The sequence below is a fragment of the Phacochoerus africanus genome, chromosome 7 (assembly GCF_016906955.1).
Source record: "Phacochoerus africanus isolate WHEZ1 chromosome 7, ROS_Pafr_v1, whole genome shotgun sequence".
Taxonomy (NCBI): domain Eukaryota; kingdom Metazoa; phylum Chordata; class Mammalia; order Artiodactyla; family Suidae; genus Phacochoerus; species Phacochoerus africanus.
The window spans coordinates 60,833,444-60,857,315 of NC_062550.1; the positions used below are offsets into that span (position 1 = coordinate 60,833,444).

General features: G+C 37.8%; 1 protein-coding gene across 1 annotated transcript in view; it reads right to left on the reverse strand.

Annotated features, from left to right (window-relative positions):
• Positions 1-300: 300 nt before the first annotated feature.
• LOC125130412 (receptor-type tyrosine-protein phosphatase O-like) overlaps positions 301-23,872 on the reverse strand; it is a 178,359-nt gene continuing 154,787 nt past the window's right edge. Inside the window, exons 8-15 of the mRNA XM_047785756.1 lie at positions 23,177-23,373; positions 15,861-15,981; positions 15,281-15,525; positions 14,030-14,141; positions 11,324-11,475; positions 9,727-9,847; positions 1,683-1,765; positions 301-465 (exon numbers count right to left, since the gene is read on the reverse strand). Of these exons, the coding sequence (XP_047641712.1) occupies positions 301-465; positions 1,683-1,765; positions 9,727-9,847; positions 11,324-11,475; positions 14,030-14,141; positions 15,281-15,525; positions 15,861-15,981; positions 23,177-23,373 (1,196 nt within the window). The remainder of the gene's footprint in view (positions 466-1,682; positions 1,766-9,726; positions 9,848-11,323; positions 11,476-14,029; positions 14,142-15,280; positions 15,526-15,860; positions 15,982-23,176; positions 23,374-23,872) is intronic.

Genomic DNA, 23,872 nt, shown 5'->3' on the forward strand with positions numbered 1-23,872 from the left:
GCAAATTGTAGTGACAATCAGAAAACCACTGCAGTGAGAAATGGGGGAGGCATCGGTTGTTTTGGGCCTAGGAATGGAGCCATGGGGACAGTGACATGCCTGGAAGCCTAACCCAGAGAGCACAGGGTCGCTGGCCATTGGAAGTGCACAAGAGGGTAGCATGGCAGTTATGATCCTCTGCAAACCTGGAGAAACCACTTGTGTTTATAAGAGGTCACTGGAAGAAAATCTTTGCAAGTTTCTGCCATCAGTCCCACCTACTCACATGACCCCTTCATGGCCATATACCCTATCATCCTACTAGTGATCCACCCAATCTATGGCCACTGCATCCTCTGGCACCCTGGGTCCTCTCTCCTTTGGCCCAGTAAAGGACGTCACCCCAACAATTCTCACCTCTAAGCACCCTGCACCATGAATCTCCCCAGCTCCATTGATTAACTCAATGCAAGCTGTTTCCACCCACTTAAAGGGAAGGAAGAACAAAACAAAACTCAAACAAATAAAAATTGGACCTTTTCTTTTTCCTTCTGCTACCGCTCATTTTTTCACCTCTTTATCATAACCTAACTTCTCAACAGTTTAATTCCAGTTGTCTTCAGGTTTTTTTGCATTTTCATTCTATTTTTTTCCTCGGTGCCTCCAACCCTAATGCCTTCTCTCCAAAACCACTGATGACTTCTTGGTTGCTCAGATCAGGGATCAAATCTCATTTCTCATCCTATTTGACTTAGCAGCAGGCTTGACAAGTTGATTACTGTCTACTCATTCCAGTACTTTCTTTGCTTGGCCCTTAGGGCATCCTATTTTCTGTGCTACTTCTTACTTCACTGGGTCACTTTTTCTCAGGTGCTTTTGCTGGTTTTCTCTCACCACTACCACTTTTTAAAGATGAGTGCCTAGGGCTTAGTTCTGGGACAGCATTTTTTTTTTTTTCTTTACCCATTCTCATCAAATCTGTATCTCCCTTCCTTCCTCTCTCTCTCTCTCGTTCTTTCTTTCCTTTTCAGGGCTGCAAGTATGGCATATGGAAGTTCGCAGGCTAAGGGTCAAATTGGAGCTACAGCTGCCAGCCTACACCATAGCCACAGCAACTTGGGATCCAAACCATGTCTGCTCTGGATTCTTAACCTACTGACCAAGGCCAGGGATCGAACCTGCATCCTCATGGATACTAGTCAGATTCATTTCTGCTGCACCACAATGGGAACTCCCATCATCAAATCCATTTCTTGACTACCCTCAAATTTATATTTCCAGTGCCAACATCTCCCCAGAATCCTGGTGCCTTTCTCTAACTGCCTCCTCAGTTATTGCTCTTTAACATTTAACAGGCACCTTCAAATGTTGACACACCCCAGCCTGAATTTCTGATATTCCTCCTCCTCCCAAATCTCCCTCTCCCATAATCTTCCTCAACTCAATTAACTGCACCTTTGCCTTTCCGATTACTCAGACTCCAGAATTGCCATCTTCCTGGACCTCTTTCATTCACTCATAGACAATACGTAAATCTATCAGTAGATTCTCTCAGCTGTACCTTCAAGATAAATTTTGAATCCAATTACTTTTCATCATTCTCTTAGCCACCACAATGGTCCAAACAAGTGTAATCTTTTCTCTGGATATATGCTTGGCTTCCTAAACCTCAGGGGACCGTGCAATTTACCAAAAGTATCTACATTGAAATACATTTGGGGAGGCAAGGGACGGCTGAAGAAGATGACTACTTTTAACTGATCCATAACAGGCATTAAACTGATATCTGAGGCAATCGGGATGAATGGTCATCTCACCCAACTGCTTGGTCTCATCTCATCAGATTCGGTGAACCCTGAGCTTGGACCATCCAGTACAGCATCATCTCCCCCTGGTTAAACTCTGCATGATTTGTACTCTTGTTATCTTTCGACCCTCCCAGTTACTGCTCTGGGTCTTCTTCATTCCATGTCAGCCACATGCCTTCCTGACTTTTCCTTGAACTTTCCAGGCACACTGATGCTTCTTGAGCTTTGCAGCTACGGTTCCTTTGCCTCCAGACTCTCCTCCCAGCTACCTGATAGGATCCCTCAGGATTTGCCAGAAATAGCACCGCCACAGTGATAGCCCTTAGCCCCACCCCTGCAAAAAACTACATCCCTACCTGCCCCCCAGAACACTTCCTGCTTCATTTTTCTCCATAACACTCATCACCATCCAACATCCTTACATTTATGTTTCTTATCTCCTTTTCTCCACTGGATTGAAGGTAGCCGTGTTTGTCAGCTTTGTCCATTACTTTATCCTCAGCACCTAGATTAGTGTGTAGCACATAATAAATGCTAAACAAGTGTTTGTTGACTGGCAGAATAAGTTAATTTTTAAAACATACCTTAGTTATTTTTTCAGCTTATTTCTATCTGACTGGTGGAGTATATATGTTTCCATTTGGTAGATTTTGTGCCAGACACCTCAGTCATATGATTAACCCAAATTAATAGAATATCTGTGTAAAGCATGTTAAATATCTACCTATCTATACATACTTCCTCCATCCTTCCAATCCATTCATTCTTCCAGCTTTCTTTCCTTCTCTCTGTGCGACACTGACACAGACTTAGTCACCTTCTTATCTTATTGAGCGCAGTTTTGTTTGTTTTGCTGGGGGGAGGGGGATAACAAGTTAATCATTTACTTGGAGAGGATGAAAGAAAGGGATAGGTGGCTAGGGAAGGTACTTTAGACTTTAGTTTGCTATGACTCACAACATAACTCATTTCTTAAAACAAACAAACAAACAAACCCTGCATATATCTGAGTAACTATTTCCAAAATTATAAACTCAATGACTTCAACATAAGAATAAACAAATTTTCTCAACTGAGAGTGAGACCAGGAAGGCAGTACCTTGTAATGACAGGGCATTTATAGTCAGAAATTCTATTTCATCAAAATGGATATAATTATTTGTAATCTACTGAAATTTGAAGAGAAAAAGAGAGCAGAATCTAATATCCCCCACATTTCTAACACCTATGTCTACAGTCAAATTACACTTTAAAGATACACGGTCTATATAAACCCTTTCATGACTGAGATTAAGGAAATCTAGCCAATGTCACAATGCTCAAATTTCCAAACAGGAACTGAAAGCCACACAAATGAACAAGTGTGAGACTCCTCCCTGTTCTGTTAAATGTGTTCATGAAAAAATGAGGCTTTTAGAAAAAAAAAAATACACCTCAAATCCAGAAATACATAAGAAACAGATGGATTAAAAAGTACTGTTTCTAAGACTTCCTGTCGTGGCTCAGTGGAAACGCATCTGACTAGTATCCATGAGGATGCTAGTTCGATCCCTGGCCTCACTCAATGGGTTAAGGATATGGTGTTGCCATGAGCTATGGTGTAGGTCACAGATGTGGCTCGGATCCCAAGTTGCTGTGGCTGTGGAGTAGGCCGGCGGCTACAGCTCCAATTCAACCCCTAGCCTGGGACCCTCCTTTTTAGGTGAGGCCCTAAAAAGACGAAAAAGAAAAAAAAAGTACTTTTTCTAAACCCAGGCTCAACAGTATGTAAAGTGGGTCAGATTTCTCTGGGTTGCAACTTGTTCAAATGACAATGCACCAAATGATCTCCAAATGTCTTGGCACTGAAGTTATCTGACTTCTTATCTTGAGCCTGCCTCAACACATCTGTGGTGAGGATAAAGCAGGTATTTGACAACAGTGGTGTACATGCTGGGGTTTTTTTTTTTTTTTTTTTTGCCTTTCTCTGACTTCTTTGGCTATTCCTTCCACATCTCTCTTGCTGTCTCCTCTTCCTCTGCTCAGTCTCTAAATGCTGGAGTGGTCCCTCTTGGCTAGACTCAGGGCTTCTCTTTGTTTCTACTTAGTACTTGATGATGTTATCCAGGCACCCCCACATTTACGTTTCCAGCCTAGAATTCTCCCCTGATCTCTAGGTACATATACCAATAGTCTCTTCACTTGACAATTGCACTTGGATATCACATCAATTTTTCTATGTCTGAGGAAGAATCCTTGACTTTTACCTTACCCCAAACTTACTTGTCTTCTAGGTTTTCTAGTTCTTTAAATTTCAGTAAATTGCACCATCATCCACCCTAGTTGCTCAAGAGCAAAGCCTATGAGTCATTCTTAATTTTGCCTTTTCTCATTTCCTATTTTCACGCCATCACAAAGTTCAATGGGAGTTCTCGCTGTGATGTAGCAGAAGTATCCATGAGGATGCAGGTTCTAGTCCTGGCCTTGCTAAGTGGGTTGGGGACCTGGCAATGCCACGAGCTGTGGTGTGGGTTGCAGACATGGCTCGGATCCCATGTTTCTGTGACTGTGGTGCAGGCTGGCAGCTGTAGCTCTGATTTGACCCCACGAAGTTCTGTGGACACAACCTCCAAAACAGCTCCTGACTTCATGTCCACTTTTCTCCATCTCCATTACTATCACTTTAGTCAAAGTTACCATCATTCCCCAAGGTGCTTGTTTAAATTAGAATGCTATTTTTAAGGCTTATGACAGAGAGTCTCTTACTTGGTCTCCCTAGCTTTATGGTCAACCCACAAAGCCTTCCTCTCTTGTGCAACCAGAGGAATTATTTTAAATATAAGCCGGATTATTTAAATTCTCTAAAAGACTTCCAGTTGCACTCAGAGTACAATCTCAACCCCATGCCTTGCAAGTCCTCTAATAACCTCTGCTGATTCTTTCTGCCTCCATGGTCTTTCCCAATCTTTTCACGGCTGATCCTTGTTATTCAGCTCTCTCCAAGTTGCTTCCTCAGAGAAAGCTTTTACTCCATAGCTATCTGCACCACAATCACCTATTTTGATGCTTTTTAAAGTACTTATGACTGTCTTCTGCCTTCACTAGGTCATAAGCTCCTTGTGAACAGAAAATGAATGTAGCCCTTTGGGTTCTTTACTATAAGTCTGGCAGTGCTTAGAAGTTTCTCAGTATATATTTGTTAAATAAATTAATGAATGTATATTCTGTTGCCATTGAGCTATTTTATGATATGTTCAACATTCTTATTTCTTTCCCTTACCTCCTTCCTGCCTCACCCCCTCCCTTTTTTTTTTTTGGTTGAAAAACTGATGTAAACTTATCAAATTCTCCTAAAGTTTCTCCAGAGTTCCAGGGAGATTCACCAAGATCAGAAGTTGTGACTGGTTGCTGGTTGAAGGCATGGCTGCATGTAGACCAATGAGTCTTGCAAAATGACAAGTCTTAGTGCAGATTTGATTGACATTTGTATTGACTGCCAAAGGGAGCTGTCATCACACACCACCATGAAACGTCTAGCAATCTAAAATTCCTAATAGGATGACTGGCTCAAAGTCCTGCAAACAGAACTGCTATTGGTACATGTCTTCTTGCGGATGTCGTTGATGACATAATATTGTTGGCAACTGTTTTGAGGGCTCTCTGCCTTTGTACATGCCATTTTGGGTTAATTTATACGGTACTGGATTCACTGATAGTCTAGTTTTTTTCCATAGATGTAGACTCTGCCTTCCATGACAGCAAGGAGAGCCATTCCAAAAAGGCCTCCATACAGAGAAATTAAACTCCGGGTTAGCCAACCAGTGTTGGTCTTTGGTTAAAAACGACATTCTAATTTAAACAAGCCCTGAAAATCTATGTGTCAAAGCTGTATTTTTCTGTAAAGTAGAATTAATTTGACTTCTATGTACCCCAAATACATAGAACGTTTGGTTCTATGAATTTTATTTGAATGTTGCATAGAAACATAAAAATGACAAGAATGAATGTTTTGTGAAAAAAATGGAAATTCAGTTATTACTAAAACATATATTTCACTTCTCTGACAGGTAAAATTTGTTTTGGTTAATCATTAAATATAGTACTAATTTAATCTTTGAGGTCTGTAGTTTTTTTTTTTTTTTCTTCCCCACTCTCATGGCATGCAGAAATTCCTGGGTCAGGGATAAAATCTGAGCCACAGCAGTGACCTGAGCCTCTGCTGTGACAATGCCAGATCCTTAATCAACTGAACCATAAGTGAACTCCTGAGGTCTGTAGTTGTAATTCCGTACAAGGAATATCTCTTGAGCATCTACAGCAGACAAGACACTATGTGTTATAGAAAAATGAAAGAGTTGTAAAACAGAACAATGTGATTAGTAGAAGGGAAAATAGATCATTAGACAAATGCACGAAAACTAGAGGTATTTAGTTTTCAGGATAAAAGAAAGGCTGAGGACAGGCACTTATATAAACAGTATCTTTCTTTCAGAGAGGAACAAGTTAGAGGCAATGTCTGGTCCAATATTAACATACCAACAAGGAAAACTTATTGATTCTAAAGGTTATGATTCACCAGAAGTAATTGCTACAAGAACTTGCTTTCCCTATTTGAAAAGTTGAAAGGAACTTTCTAAATGGGTTCAGACAGTCCTGTCTGTTAATGGGGAGATCTGGGGGCTCAAAAACCTCCTGATAGGATTGGGAAACTGTGATGGCTTTTTACTCACACTCCTATTTGTGTGAGCACCATGGTCCCATGACTTCATAGATGATCCACGATGTCACATAAAAATGACAGCAAGAGTTCCTTGGTAGCTCAGTAGCTTAAAGATCTGGCATTGGCACTGCTGTGGCTCAGGTCACTGCTGTGGTGCGGGTTTGATCCCTGGCCTGGCAACTTTTGTATGCAAATAAATAAATAAATAAAAGCATGCATTGCAATGTGCCACTGAATACATCCTTGGTAAGACTACTTCTGAACTTACACTTTAAGGCTTTAAGGTTGAAGCCAAATGAGTTGAAGAAAGTATCTAGAAACCTGGGAAACAGAGCTGCCTATAATAATACAGCTTGGGAAAGAAAGGCTTGGGGAACATTGATGTAATCGTCAAGTAATTCCAGTTACCTGGAAACAAGTTTTGAACTAACATTTCCACAGAGGACAAAATCCAAGGTAACAGTTGGAACTGAAAGGCAGGCGATTTTTTTTTTTTTGATAGGTATTTTTTTTATCGTTTACTTATTTTTTTTTTTGTCTTTTTAGGGCTGCAACTTTGGCATATGGGGATTCCCAGGCTAGGGGTCAGATCAGAGCTGAGTCCACCGGCCTGTGCCACAGCAACACCAGATCTGTGCCACGGTTCATGGCAATGCCCACTAAGTGAGGCCAGGGACCGAACCTGCATTCTCATGGATACTAGTCAGATTTGTTTCTGCTGCGCCACGGCAGGAACTCCTTTTTTGATAGATCATGCAGTGTTGGGAGTTGGTGATCCACTTCCCTGGAATTCAAGTATAGGGAAGAAGAGCAAGCAGATTGCCTGCCGTTCGTGAAAGATTGAACTTATCTACTCGAGATTCTTAACAGGAGCAGTACCACCCTAATGAGGGTGCTTGGAAATTTGCAGAAGTATTTTTAGTAGTCACCATGGACAGAGTTAACTAGACTTCTGTGGTCAGGGCTCAGATATTCTAGAAGTCCTGCAATGATCAAGAACGTTCCAACAGGAAAAACTGTCCCATGTCCTATGTTCCATCTGAATTTCTAATTTTGAACCAGAATGAATCCACTATAAATATAATTACAAGTACTTTACCATGCAATTAATACTGGAAAAATAAAAGTAAGGTTAAGTAAAGCAATTTTGAAGCAAATTGTTATGAAGAAGGACACATAAATGAAATCAAGGTGTTATTTAAAGATTACTAAATAATTTACTTTTTCTATCCATAGTGGCTATTTAGTACATCATGCATTTCCAATTATCTTGCACTAAGCAAGAGTTTAGTTTTTACTGTGGCAAATAAGAAACAAAAAAAGAGTGAAGATTTAGTGCCTCATGCATTGAATTATAGAGAAATACAGCTAGTGGGTAGACTAAGAAAATTTGTGCTGTGTTTTGTTTTGGATTTTCCAAGAGTTTTCTAAAGATACATTGCTGATAACACTGCTGCTTCTGGTATTTAAGCTGCTAATAAAATACGCTGGATCATTATTTTCTTATACCCACACATATGAACATGTGTAATAATAGAGACAACTTGAGACTTTTATGGACAGACTCAGACACAGAGCATAAATTAGCAAACTTCTGAAACTGTGATGTCAGCAAGCTGCACTAAATGTTTTGAGAGTATTTTTATTGCCATTCTATATATACATTTATTTTTTTATTAAATTACAACTGACACAATATTATCTTAGTTTCAGGTGTACTACATAATGATTCAATATTTTTATAGATTATAAAATTATTTTATATCTAGTTATGTGTATATTTTTAATTTTCAAGTATAAAAAGGGTGAGATCTCTGCTGTGAAAATTACATACTGAAATGCATTTATTTTGGAGTTATCACTCTTAAACTGATACTGCCCGAAGAGGTCTACCACCCAACTCTTTGGCAATCTGTCCTCTTTGCCTGATGCTAATTATAGGATATCATCTCTGAGATCCCTTTAAGTACTGGTAACTAAATACATACTTTAACACATGGTAGATTGTTGAAGGTAGAAGATGTGTTTTGTGTCACATAGTGTCATTTTCAATTGTTTTTCACAATAGAAAGAATTATTTTGACACTACACTACACAATAAGTTCCAGCTCATTGGCAAGAATATCATACTTTCCTTATTCTCCCTCATCTACAACGCATTATTTTTATTTTTCTTATTGTGTTATCTCAAGTTATTTGCGTCTTTTTTCATCATATGCAAATATGTCTAGTCTCATTACTTATCCTAAATATACATTTTATTTTAGGGTCCAACTCTATTTATGCTTGACAATTATTTTTAATAATAATAAATAATTGATTAATATGAATTTATTTATTTATTTATTGACTCCCTGTATGGGAAAATTACTGATCCTATTATTTCTTGTAAATGCAATTTATTCAGTTTTTTTTTAGTGTTCAAAACTTTTTATTATTATTTTTTATTAAAGTATGGTTGATTTACAATGTGGTACCAATTTCTGCTGTACAGCAAAGTGACTCAGCTATACAGATGCATATATTCTTTTTTTTAAAAAAAATATTTTCCATCATGGTCTATCCCAGGAGATATGATATAGTTCCCTATGCTATACAGTAGGATCTTACTATCTATCTATTCTTAATGTAATAGTCTGCATCTATTAAACCCAAACTCCCAGTCCATCCGTATTTATTGTTGTTGTGTGTAGGCATCAGGTAATTCTATTATGACTTTTAAAGTAGCTAAAATCTATACCTGAACATATACATAGGAAGTCCATCTTAATTTTTTTTCTAAATTATTTTTCTTTTATCTTGATTTTATATTAGAGTTAGGATATTATATCAAATTAAAAAATCAATTTGTAAATTATCTATTAATTTCAATTTAATATATTAATGAAGGCATAATATTTATACAAAAAGGGAATGGTGTTTGATAGGGTTGAGAACACTGTACTAGATAATCTCTAAGGTCCTTCTCCTTCTAACATCTTAAGACCCCTTGGTTGCTCTAACCTCGCCTTGATGATGAACATGCCTGTCTCCCAGCACAGTAAACACTGCACTCATAGAAATTTTTAAGTTGAATGGACTCTTCAGATCATATAAGTGTCTCTTTTGTGCTTACGAAAACAGTAGACCATTTTTTTTTTTCTATGTCCTTGAGTTGAGAAAACCATGCTAAACCAAGAGATACAAACACTCCCAGCAGGGTTATTTTCACACACACACACCCCTGAGTACTCTTCTTACCTAGCTTGACAAGGCGGAACATGGAGGTGTTACTTCCTCTTTCAGTGCAAGCAGTTACTGAGAGATTGTAGACATCTCCTGGAGGCAGGCTGAGAATTGCGGTCATGACATTGCGTGTCACCTGCAAGATCATCAAAACAAAGTCTTTAGGCTTCTAATGGCCTTGAGCTAGGATACCATTCCAAACACCCACAGGGCTATCGTAGACATGCGCTCCCTGTTCTGTGTGACAATCTACAGTTAATTAAGCCTTATGATTATGTTATTTCCTCTGAAAATGACATAAATTCTTCAACTGAGCCAAATGCAGGGTAGTTTTAAACATGCATAATACATATCAGAACATTTGTAATTAATTCCCTTGTTTGGAATAGGTATTATTGGTATTAGGCGTTATTGGAATAGGTATTACTGTTTGGAATAGGTATTCGTCTGATTTTTTCCTCATGCGTATTGCTGTGAATTCAGCAAATTTTAGGAAAGGCAATTGCTAGGTTGCTACTGATAGGGACATTGCTCAGCGCCAGCTGAGCAGCTCAGAAGAAACCTAACCATGTCTATAGACACCCGGCCTCTTAACAAAAGACTATCTTCCCAGTCTCTTCTCTAGCTAGTGTGGACCATGTGACCCAGTTCCAACCAATGGCTTGTAAGAGGAAGGTCCATGGGCCACTTATGGTTTTGTTCACACTCTGCATGTTCTAAGCCCCTGTGTTCTCTCTTTCCCCTTCCTGCAGGCTGGGATGTGGTGGTAATGACGAAGAAGCTTTACCTACACAGATGAGGACTACACGTGGTGGCAGATGGAGCAGCAAAATGTCTACCTTACAGTAGAGATGCCCTCTTAGTCCTGGGCACCACGAGAGAGACATAAATGTTGGTATTTTTAAGCCACAATCTTAAAAAAAAAATTTTATTACACTCATTTAGGCTGTACCCTAATTAACACAATGTCAAAAAGCTCAATAAAAAACAATCAGTATTTTCAAAGTACCCAAATATTTAGGTGTTGGAGATATATAGAGAAAATAATAAGTATATTAATGGTGATTTTCTTGAAAATATTTGGTATCATGAAGAAAAAAGCTCAAAGCTTTAAGTATAGGTGAAATCAATAGTGGCAACTATTACAACTCACAATCAAAAATTAAAAGGTAAGATCCATGGGGAGTTCCCATTGTGGCTCAGTTGGTTAAGAATGTGACTAATATCCATGAGGATGTGGGTTCTATCCCTGGCCTCGCTCTGTGGGTTAGGGATCTGATGTTGCCATGAGCTGTGGTATAGGTTGCAGACACAGCTCGGATCTTGTGTTCCTGTGGTTATAGTGTAGGCCAGCAGCTGCAGCTCTGATTTGACCCCTAGCCTGGAACTTCCATATGCCACGGGTACAGCCCTAAAAAGGAAAAATGAAAGGTAAGCTCCGTGAAAGCAGGAATTCAATTTTTGTTCGCTATCTTATCTCCAGAACCTAAAACAGTGCCAACTGGCATACAAATACGTGTGTAATATCTCAATAATTATTTGCTTAATGGTTTTTAATAGTATATGCAAAGAAATGTTCAGACGCCTAATGCTGAGATTCAAAGCAACATACACTCTTTTTAATTTTCTTCTTTCCTTCTGCAACAACCATCCAGTGGAGCATTCTAGAATGGGAGAGGTCAGTAGTATCATCCCCGTATGTCCAACTGATATATAATAAACTGTTGAAATATTCCACAGATGTGATTTCTGGAGCAACAGGAGCTATGAGGGAAGAAAGAGGCACACTTTAGTATAATAGACTAGTAGTAATTCAGTACTTAACAATAGAGCATGAAATCCCATCTAGAATTAATTTAGAGAATTAAAATTTATACCTCATGATGGTCCTACAGACTCCTGGACCTGTCAGTAATGTATTGAGGTTTAGTGGTATAAGATGGACACTTGTTTTGTGGGACCCTACACTGTATGGCTCAGACAAAAGGCAGCCAGACCCACCTGCACCAGAGGAGAGCAAGGTCTTTTTTTTTTTTTTTTTTGCAAATTTCAATTATAAGATTCCTAAAACATTCACTTGTTTGGGTCAATTGTTGGGTTAATTTTTTGCTGCATCAATAAATTAATGTCATTAGTCATTGGTGAACTTATTTTCCAAGCGGTCCTGGAGAACCTGGGGTCCTATAAAAATGAATCTTTTTCATTGGTAGCAAAGGAGTTTATGGGAATGAAAGACAGTAGGATCAATGAATAGAGGGAGAGAAAATAAATATTATGCCCATAAGACAACAAGACGATGGCATTGGCAGTGTCTAGCCCAGTGCTTTGTGGAAGGTAAGATCTAAATAAAAGCTGCTGAAGCAAGCATTAAGGGAGGCATGGAAGGGATTTTTAAAATAATGCTCCAAAGCTAAAATTCTCCCTAACACTGAGCTTATTAATTTATTTTATATTTTTACAATATAAAATTAAAAAATTTCCAATTGGAGAGGAAAGCTCATCACAAGATTACAATAAATAAGCTCTGAAAGCATACTTTGATTACTTTTTAAAGTAACTGTTCATTCTAAAGTTTTAACAAACAAATACACAGTCGAATTTAAATTCCATGCCATCTTGGTTTGAAGACAGTCAAATGTTCTATTCCAAGATACAACCCCAAACCCACCAAAGTTTAGAGGATTTCTCAAATATAAAGGACTTATTTTAACATGCACCAATACATATAGGAAACATTCATAACTATGTTTTCAAAAGCAATCATTCACTGAAGAGATTTGTAATAGAGTAAAAAACACATTTTTGTTCCATGCCAAATATGAGTAGCACGTCTATATGTTTTGACAATAAAATCAACATATCAACAATGTCTACAGTAAGTAGCACAAATGCACATCAAATTGCAGAAAATTCTCTTTTTTTTTCCTTTTAGGGCTGCAGGTGTGGCATATGGAAGTTCCCAGGCTAGGGGTCAAACTGGAATGTAGCTGCTGGCCTACACCACAGCCACAGCAATGCAGGATCCAAGCCGCATCTGTGCCCTACACCGCAGCTCATGGCAGCGCCTGATCCTTAACTCACTGAGCAGCCCCAGGGATTGAACCCATGTTCTTATGGATACTAGTCAGGTTCGTTTCCTCTGAGCCACAATGGAAATTCCAGAAAATTCTAATAAAGGATAATAATCCTGGCTTCTTTATAGCTTCTTAACATATTTCTGCTTCATTATATGTAAGTACCTATACTTATATTTCTTCAAAGGATATTTTCTCATGTTCTATTTCGAGTGAGGACAAGAAACATATTTAAAATTGCAGAGCCAGAAGTATCTATCTCCTCATCAGAGGTATTACTAAAGTCTTCAGATTTTTATACTCCATGTTGTTGCTTTCAAATCCAGTACATTGCTGAAAGGCCACAAGATGTCACTATTTGTTTATTAAACATTATTTGTTACACCGGCATAATTATGAACTTGCAAACAAGTTATTCTTCATCTAGGCAATATTATTTACTTTCCTTTTCACAGTATAACTATTTATAGCCTTGCAATCCCATCAAAAGTTCTCGAAAAAAATCTTTGTTCAAACAAGGGTTATAGTTTCTTGGCTAAGTTTCCAAGAAATTGTTGTTTCTGACATATGACAGTGAACTACATAATTTAAGGCTCGGAAGAGCCAACACTAATGGTTTTTAGGTATTTATACTTTGTGCCACGTGTTTTCTAAATAGCTTATTTAATGTGAAAGTAATAATAGAACAATAATAACAGATAAAAGATACTATTAACATTCCCACTATACACCTGAAAAAACCTGAGTTTATGGTGGAAGGCAGCAGAGCTGTGTGTGACTCACACCCAAGTCTAAGTGTCTCCAAACTTGTTTTAATTCTTGCAATAGACAATACTGCAGTCAGCCTGTGACTTTAAAAATGGCTTAATTAATAAGGAAATGGAGGCACTCCAGCAAATATAATTATCAAATGGGTAAAATCAATTGAGTGCAGTGTGAAGCTTGAAAGCTCTGTCTGCTCCCTTAGTCCTAATCAGTTCCAAACAGGGGCACTAAGTCAAGGGCAGTTACTCAGGATAAAAAAGAAATCAGGGACAGTAGATCAGAATAAGAATTATATTTTAATCTTTAAAGGCTGTCATTGAAACAAACCATGAATTTTCAGAATGAAGTTTATCATCTCCTGTGAAATTGCTGTTCAATTGTTCCTGGGTAAGTGACTAGCGCTTTCTGGAGGGAGGGACCCTTCAGAACCTCCTCAAAAGAGTGATCTATTCTCATGGAACCATTGCTCACACACTCACCTGTTATGAAGCTTATGGTGGAACTGTCACAGCAGCTCAGTTCTGGGTCTCCCCACGTTACCATGGTAACTCGAAAGTTGTAGTACCATGCTGGCAACAAATTAGCTATCCTCTAAAAAAAGCAAGAAGACAAAAGACTAAGAGGGAAAATCGTATTTTTGGAATTGAGTTACATACTTCTCACGCTATGAAAAATAATTTTGAATTTCCTTTCTGTGCCTTTTTGTATTTCCCAAATTTTCCATTAAAATATTCTTTTGGGGATGAGGTGAGGTATAAATAAAATGATATACAGGAGTTCCCGTCGTGGCGCAGTGGTTAATGAATCCGACTAGGAACCATGAGGTTGCGGTTCGGTCCCTGCCCTTGCTCAGTGGGTTAAGGATCCGGCGTTGCCGTGAGCTGTGGTGTAGGTTGCAGACGCGGCTCGGATCCTGCGTTGCTGTGGCTCTGGCGTAGGCCGGTGGCTACAGCTCCGATTCGACCCCTAGCCTGGGAACCTCCATATGCTGCGGGAGCGGCCCAAAGAAATACCAAAAAGACAAAAAAAAAAAATTAAAAATAAATAAATAAATAAATAAAATGATATACAAAAATACAATTTTTAAAGAGTGATTCAAAGATTTAGAGTCAAATACTTGCAATGTTGGTTTCCTTTGGTAGTTTCCTAAGTTATGTTACATGAGTGAAATAGTACTTATCTGTGCCCATATGTACCCATAATCCTATTTCTAAGACAAATGAACTTTCACAACTCTATTCTCCCAGTTTGGACCATAAGCATACATCCATAATTGGCAATCACCAGAGTTTTCAAATGGCTAGAGGATAATTGTGTACTTCATGTGTGACCTATAGGTAACCTGTACTTTAAAAATTATTCCAGTCTCAGAAAGAGCACTCTTTACCTGCTCTCTTAAGAACATCCTCTAATGGCCTGACATTATAGGTACTGGTTGATTTGTTGATGTCAAGAAGAGTCATCATTAGAGTTAAGCAGTGTCAACTAATGATTGAACAACTAGGGGCAATCTCTTGTGTTTTCTTCCTTAGGAGCAGAGAGAAACAATAAGCACTTGATAGTGCTACTAATATATGGATTAGCACTCAATTAAGAGTGAAAGCTAGTGTCACACAAAAATTTTCTCTCCCTAAAAAAGACAAAAATAAAGGCAAAAACAATCTAGCACTCTACAAGTAGCATGCTATCTGTTTGTATTTACAAAATGATCTTAATTTACAGACACATACTACTTTTTTCAGACATTTGGTACATGTGACAACTGATTCAGGAAGGATTACCACTGATGCAGATAATGAGACAGTCGCTGCTATTTCATAGTAGGTTGTCCACTCTGACGTCATTGTTGTAGGGTTGAAATAAAACATTTCAACCACATATTTTCTGAACACTCCTAAGTAAGGTCTGGTCCAGCTCAAGACCACTGCTGTGGGACCCAAGGGATAGAGCATTAAATCCTTTATTCCAGTAGGAACTAAGAAGAAGAGAAGGGAACGAAAAAACAAAGTCAAGAAGGAATATTTAACATCTCAGTAATGGTTTTGTACTTTTATTTAATAACTAGGTTTTTCACTCTTTTGATACAATTATCAAAAATCAAACATTTTTGCCTGAGATTTTCTTTTTCTCAAGTAATGGATGTTAAGGATGTCTTCCAGATATGCAATTACAGTCATTAATTACTCTAAAGTTTGAATACTAGATGAACAAGTATGGACCTCATATAAATGATAGCAATGACTTGAACTCAGAGATTGCACCTCTCCAAACAGTGCTCTGATAAAGTTATTATTCTGGCTGGCAACTTACCAATAGCAAATGTCACAGGATCTGAAGGTGGTCCAATCAAAGGGCCTTTTCGTAGGTACATCACAACCTGGTACTGGGCACCAGGAACCAGATTTTCAATAATAGATTTGCTTGAGTTCACCTTTAAACCAAACATCCAATAAGATTTATTTAAAGCTGGGCTTTCCAGAATGTGACACAGATGCTAAAATTGTATTCAGGGCCACTTTGTGAAACAGCAAATGCCTTCAAAATCCAGAAGCCTTTACTCATGCTGAGGAAGGTCAAATTTCAAAATTAGGATGATTTATAGTTTATGTGAACACTGAAGGGAACTGAGAACATTCAAATATCATGGCTGGATTTAATAAGCACCGTGAACTGCTTTATGCCCGTCAATGTCAACTGTAACTGTGTACATCAGAGACACATCAGTCTAGCCATAATCAAATCAGCAATACCATAAGGATAGTCTGACATCCTAAATTGTAGTGTCAGCTGATTATGTACACAGATCAGTGCAGGAATGTCTTTAGTCTCTCATCACTTAGAAGCATATAATATCTAATTATAGTGATGGAAATGACCTTAAAGATTATCTAGTCCAAATCTCTCGTTTAATCAATCAAGAATGTAAAGTTAGAGGATGGCCAAGGTCACATATTTAGATCAGTGTTGGGACTAGAAACCTGGCGATGTGACCTCTACTCCGTGATATGGGCAAGTCATAGGACTCATCAACAAGATACAGTGGCAAGCATTTTGCAAGACTATTGTGGCAACCTGCCAAGACTGAATCAGGAAGAAATAGGCAATCGAAACAGATTGATCACTTGTAGTGAAACTGAAGTTGTAATTTAAAAAAATTCCCTGCAAACAAAAGTCCAGGACCCAATAGCTTCACAAGGAAATTCCACCAAAAATAGAAGGGAAAGTTAATACTTATCCTTCTCAAACTATTCAAAAAAATTTAAGAAGACAGAAAACTCCCAAATTCATTGTACAAGGATACCATTATCCTGATACCAAAACAAAGAAAATTATAAGCCAATAACTTTGATGAGTATAGATGCAAAAATTCTCAATAAAATATTAGCAAACTGAATTCTACAATATATAATAAGAATGATACATCATAATCAAGTGGGATTTATTCCAGGGGTGCAATTGTGGTTCAGTATTTACAAATCAATCAGTGTGATAAACCACATTTACAAAAGGGAAGATTAAAAATTACATGATCATCTTAAATTGACACAGAAAATATATTTCACAAAATTCTACATCCATTCATGATAAGGAAACCTCATCAAAATTGGTATAGAGGGAACATATCTGCTTATAATAAAGTCCATTTATTACAAACCTATAGCTAACATCATACTCAAAAAAGCTGAAAGACTTTTCTCTAAAATCAGGAACAATACAAAGTTGCACACTCTTGCCATTTCTATTTAACACAGCATTGGATGTCCTAGCTGTCATAGTTAGACAAGAAAAAGAGATAAAACCACACAAATTGAAAGGAAAGAAGTAAACTGTCACTATTTGCAATAACAAGATATTTTATATAGAAAATCCTAAAGTCTGAACCAAAGTCTTTGGAACAAATAAATGAATTCAATAGAGTTGCAGAATACGAGATTGATATACAGAAATTTGTTGCTTTTCTATACACTAATAATGAACTATCAGAGAAAATTAAAAAAAAATCCTATTTAAAAATCATGTCAAAAAGAATAAAATACCTAGGAATAAACTTAACCAAAGAAGTGAAAGATATATACCCTGAAAATTATAAAACGTGAAATTGAAGATGATTCAAAGAAATTGAAAGATACCCCATGTTCTTGGATTGGAAAAATACTGTTAAATGTCCATTCTACCCAAAGCAATCTATAGATTTAATGCAATCCCTATCAAAATACCCAGGACATTTTTCACAGAACTAGAACATATAATCCTAAAATTATATGGAATCACAAAAGACCCAGAATGGCTAAAGCAATCCTGAGAAAAAAAGAACAAAGCTGGAGGTATCACGCTTTCTGACTTGAGGCTATACTGCAAAACTGCATGATTCTGGTACAAAAACAGACACATAGATCAATGGGACAAAATAAAAAGCTCAGAAATAAACCCCACATACCTATGATCAATTAATATACAACAAAGGAGGCAAGAATATACAATAGAGAAAGACATTCTCTTCAATAAGTGGTGTGGGGAAATCTGGACAGCTCCATGTAAAACAGTGAGATTAGAATATTTCCTCACATTATATACAAAAATAAACTCAAAAAAGGATTAAAGACCTAAATGTAAGGCCTGAAACCATAAAACTCCCAGGAAAAAACATTGGCATAACATTCTTTGACACAAATCACAGCAATTTTTTTGGCCCTCTCTTTATTTCTTTCTCCTAAAAGAAATAAAAGCAAAATTAAACAAGCAGGACCTAGTTAAACTTAAAATCTTTTGCACATCAAAGGAAGCTATTGAAAAACCAAAAAGACCACCAGTGGAATGGGAGAAATATTTGCAAAGGTTATGACTGATAAGGGGATTAATATCCAAAAATATACAAAGAGTTCATACAACTCAACATAAAAAAAAGTCAAAAATCAACAGAAGACTGCATAGACATTTTCCCAAAGAAGACAGATAGCTAACAGACACATGAGATGATGCTGAACATCATTAAGTATTAGAGAAATGCCAACCAAGGCGACAAGATATCACATCATACCTGTCACAATGGCTATCATGAAAAGGCCTACAAATAACAGGGAGTTCCCGGTCATGACTCAACAGCTAACAAACCCTACTAGCATCCATGAGGATGCGGGTTCGATCCCTGGCCTTGCTCAGTGGGTTAAGGATCCAGTGTTGCTGTGAGCTGTGGTGTAGGTTACAGATGTGGCTTGGATCCTTTGTTGCTATGTCTGGTGTAGGTCAGTGGCTACGGCTCCAATTGGACCCCTAGTTTGGGAACCTCCATTTGTCATGGGTGCAGCCCTAAAAAGACCAAAAAAAAAAAAACCAAAAAAAAAGTCTACAAGTAATAAATGTTGGGAAGATGTGGAGAAAAGGGAACACTTGTACACTATCAGTGAAAATGTAAATTGGTGGAGCCACTATGGAAACCAATATGGAAGTTCCTTAACAAACTAAAAACAGAACTACTGTATGATCCAGCAATTGTTCCTGAGTATATATCTGAAAAAAAGAAAACACTAATTCAAAAAGATACATGCTTCCCGGTGTTCATAGAAGTATTATTTGCAATAGCCAAGATACAGAAGCAACCCAAGTGTCCATCAACATAGACACTTACTCAGGATTACTCAGCCATAAAAAGAATGAAATTCTGTCATTTAAAATATGGATGGACCTAGAGAATGTTATGGTTAGTGAAATAAATCAGACAAAGACAAATACACTTATATATGGGATATAAAGAAATTAAATAAATGAATGTATACAATGCATATTGTAAATGTATATAACAACGCAGAAATAGCTATGGAAAACAAACTAGTGGATACCAGTGGGAGACGGAAGCAGGGAAGGGCAAGATAGGGGTATGAGATTAAGAGATACAAACTATCGTGTGTAAAGTAGATAAGCAGCAAGGATACATGGTACAGCACAGGTTACAAAATATAGCCATTATTTCATAACCTCTTTAAATAGTGTATAATCTATAAAAATATTGCTATGTTGTACAGCTGAAACTAATATAATATTATAAATCTACTACACTTCAATTAAAAAAAGGTAACAGGGATCAGCACTTTGCAAGGCTACTGTGACCCAATAAAATAATGTTGCACAAAACATCTTTCATTTAGTTGAGCTCTTCTTTACTATTATTTTTTAATAATATTAAAACATTATTAATAATATTTTAAAATTTGATTACGGAAAAAATACCATATAGAGAAAAGTGGTGTGAACGAGACAGATGAGTAAAATGTATTTATTAAAGTTGAATATTGGTGTGCATAAGAACTGATGATTTAACTAATAGGTTAATAAATGTGCTGATTTGCCCTTTAGTGACTCTGATTCATTAGACAGTTTTACTTAGTGGAAAGAAGGTACGTTCTCTATTAGGCCACATGACATCAAATCCTGACTCCACCTCTTATAAGCATGGACATTTATTTATAATTCTCACTTTGATTTCCTCATTGATAAACTATAGGCAATACACCTTATAAAGTGTGAGGATTCTTAAACTAGAGTTATCAACAAAGTTAAATTTTACTACTCATTAACTCTGGCATCTAGGATACATAAAATTGTAAAACTGCTACAAAAAGGAACACTAATCAATGAAGAAGAATGTTGTTGACATCTTACCTATGCAAGGTTTGTTTCTGTCTCATCAATTTTTTTTTTTTTTGTCTTTTTAGGGCTGCACCCATGGTATATGGAGGCTCCCAGGCTAGGGGTCAAATGGGAGCTGTAGTTGCTGGCCCACACCACAGCCACAGCAACGCCAGATCTGAGCTACCTCTGCGACCTACACCACAGCTCACAGCAACGCCAGATCTGAGCTACCTCTGCGACCTACACCACAGCTCACAGCAACGCCAGATCCTTAAACCTTTGAGCAAGGCCAGGGATTGAACCTGCGTCTTCATGGTTACTAGTCAGATTTGCTTCTGCTGAGCCATGATGGGAACTCCCTGTCTTGTCATGATTTTAAGAATAAATATAGTTTTGGTTAAATGATATAAATGTTAAACCTTTTCAGTACTAGAAACTAATTCTACCACCCAGTGGAAATTTATAATTCGAATTGGTACAACTTGTTCTACATGTAAGTAGTGGAACAGTGTACCAAAATTTCTTTTTCAGTAACTTGATCAAAATAAGATGAAATTGAATTAATAAATTAGCCTTTCAACCTTTTCTTTACCATTTACATGCATATTTAAATTTCTTGGACAAGAATTTCTTGTCCATGTTTTAGAATTTTAATTCTGCTGGAAGCCATCTCATCCAATAGAGCATTTCCTGAAGAGACATACTACGCAAAAGAACATGTGTGTCATGCAGAACTAAGCAGTACCATTTTATTTATTTAAAACACATTTTTAAGTGGAAAAACTACTAATGATCATTGCAAAAAATTGTTCACACCATAGAAGAGCAAATAAAGTCAATTAGAAAACTTTCTGTCCTCTTACCATTTCCCACATTTTGGCAGGCAATCTTCTAGACCTTCCTTGATATATATGTATATACATAAATAATATGATATTGAACAATATAGATGTCATATATCAACATTGCTCCAACCTTTTAAACTTAACAACACATTGCAGACATATGGACATACCTGCAAAAGTTAACCTTGCTCATTAATCACACATTAAGCATATTTAAAATAACAGAGGAGATAGAGTATAGATTGTTTCAGGGTGATGTTGAAGTTTGTTTGATTTGTCATATTTTAGGCAGAAATTGGTTCTGATTATTCAAATGACCTCCTGGAATGATATCTACTTAAATATGTCATCATAATAAATTCACCCTAGGGAAATTCCACTGGCTTTAAAAAAAATAAGAAGCAACGATGTGTATATATATTGCACACCTAAAAAAATGAGAAGAGGGCAAATGATTCCTTCTTTGAAAATACTGTGTGTGTGTGTGTGTGAAAAATGATAATGATACAATAATAGCAGAATCCTCCTGTGGTAACTGAGAAAACACCTAGGGCAGTGGTCCAGTTTCTGCCCTTGTTTTCAAATAGTTGGCCTCCTTGCCTACACTCCCGGACAGTTTCATGTTTGCATTTCAAGAAGCCATTGTCAGAATGCACTTAGACCAGCTTTTTCTGGTTCATTTATAATTTACAATATCTATCTACACTTTTAGCTTTTGGCTTCTACATAAAAGATACATACAAGTGTACATCGGAGGGAGCAAGAAGAACTGTGCTTTGAGAGCAGTCAAGTTCTAGGTCATGTGCTGTAGGAGCAACACATTTTTCTCTTAAAGAGCCAGTTGTAGTGGCTACACTCAGGGAAGGAAGCTAATAAACTGAACAGTGAGCTGTGATGACTAGTTAATCTGTTTAGCGTATTTATTCTAATTTAATTCACTTCGAAAGGGAGACTCATCTTCAAGTTGGGTTTATCTCAGCACTCTAAGGCTTTTGAGGGATCCAGAGGCCAGGAGTCCTGAATTCAATATATTAATTTAAAATGTCTCACTCTTTGAATTACACTAAATGCCTAATTTTCATGGGATAAATGGAAACACTCCAAATAGTTTCACAGAGCAAACAGCATTTTTGAGTGTGTATTATATTTCCAGTGTATTCCACATGAATTGACAATTTAATTTTTCTGCTTTTAGGCGAGGAAATTTTGCGTTTGTAAGTCACCAAGAATCAGTACCTTGGGTCTTATGAAAAAAATAAAACTAGGCTTTAGGAAAACAGGTCTGGGCTCCAGGATTCCTGCGAACATCCAAAGCATCTGAGAGCAAGGTCCACCCTGGGGCCCAGAATAGTGGTTTTGTGCAGAATGATGATTGGGCGTGCCCATTCTTTCCAGCAGCCCTGCCCAGACATCGATAGTGTCTCTATTTGCTCCTCTCACTCCCTTGCGCTCTGCTAACTCCTGTTTATCCTTCAAAACTCTTCAGGGTTATGGTTAGTGAAGGGGGCAGGTTTACTTCATGTGTTTTCAATTTTTGAATTATTTTCTCAGTGAGCATGCATTGCTTTTATAGTTAAAATAACAAGAAAAAATTGGCGAAAATCGTAAAACAAATAAACAAGCCCCTCCTCCCAGTCCTTTTGCTTGTCTCCTCTCCTGGGGGAAGTTCTTTTGACCAGTTTCCCAATCCTCTTGCCTCCAGTCCATATTTAGTCGTGCCTTTCTTTCTGTAAACTCACATGGCCTCGCCATCGTTTACTTTTAGCCTAGCCCTTATTTTATACCCCGCAGTAATTCTGTGGTCACTTAACCATTGTTCTCACTAGATTATAACCTCTAGAGTGTAACCTCTGCAAGAGCAGAGCAGAGATGAATTCTCTAGATTCCCCGACATCCATCGCAGTACCCGGCACATAGTAGGTATTCAATAAATTCTCTTGAATGAGAAATGAAAGTAAAAGGAAGAGGGGGAAGGAAGGCAACTGTGATTGAAGAGGCTTGCGCCCTGATTTCTTGGTTCTCGGTAACACGGTCCACAATGATGCATCTGGGAGACCTCAGCACAGCTCCCCTAGCCTTGCCTGGGAAACTGGGCTGCAGGGAATGAGTGAGCCCCACCCCCGCACTCCTGTGCCTGCCCTTCCCTTCCTTTACCTGAGTGCAGTACTGCTTTTCTAGCCTCTGGCTCTCCTTTTGTTTCTGGCAGGTGAGTGACACCACAGACACGATGGTGCCGTTATAGTTCTCTTGGGAAGATGTCCAGGACATCAAGGCGGTGGTTGAGCTTAGGACATGGACACTCACATGCTGGGGCTTCTCCGTGAGCTCTTCAATCCACTCTCCCGAAGGACCTGGACATTTCAAATCAGAATACATGCTGAGCTGGTTGAGGTACAAGATTCTAGATTTAAAAATCCTGTTGTTTCCCTTTTGCCTTTACAAAGATATTCCAGCTAAGGCTGGCAGCCAGACAGGCAGGTCTTTATACATCCTCTGCTTAGCTCCAGCCTCCACTGCATGGCCTCCCCATCAACCTAAGCAAGAGGATGGCAGCAGCAGCAGCCAAACCACCTCTACTGAGAGGCAGAAGCTCCAATTCAATTGTCACGTGCATCTGAGATTATTCTGGTAGATTCTTCACCAATAAGAATTTACTTCTCTTTTAACTAAGAATATGCATGGCACTGTGGTATTTCATCAGTGTTTATAACTCCTTTGCTGTTGGGATCTTCGGTCTCTAGAAAGAATTACTTTTAGTTTCAAATTAGCCTCTATTCTAATCGTGTGAAAAGATTTTTAATTTGGTGACAGCAGGATCAAAGAGGCAGGGCGCGACTGTGTTAGCAAAGA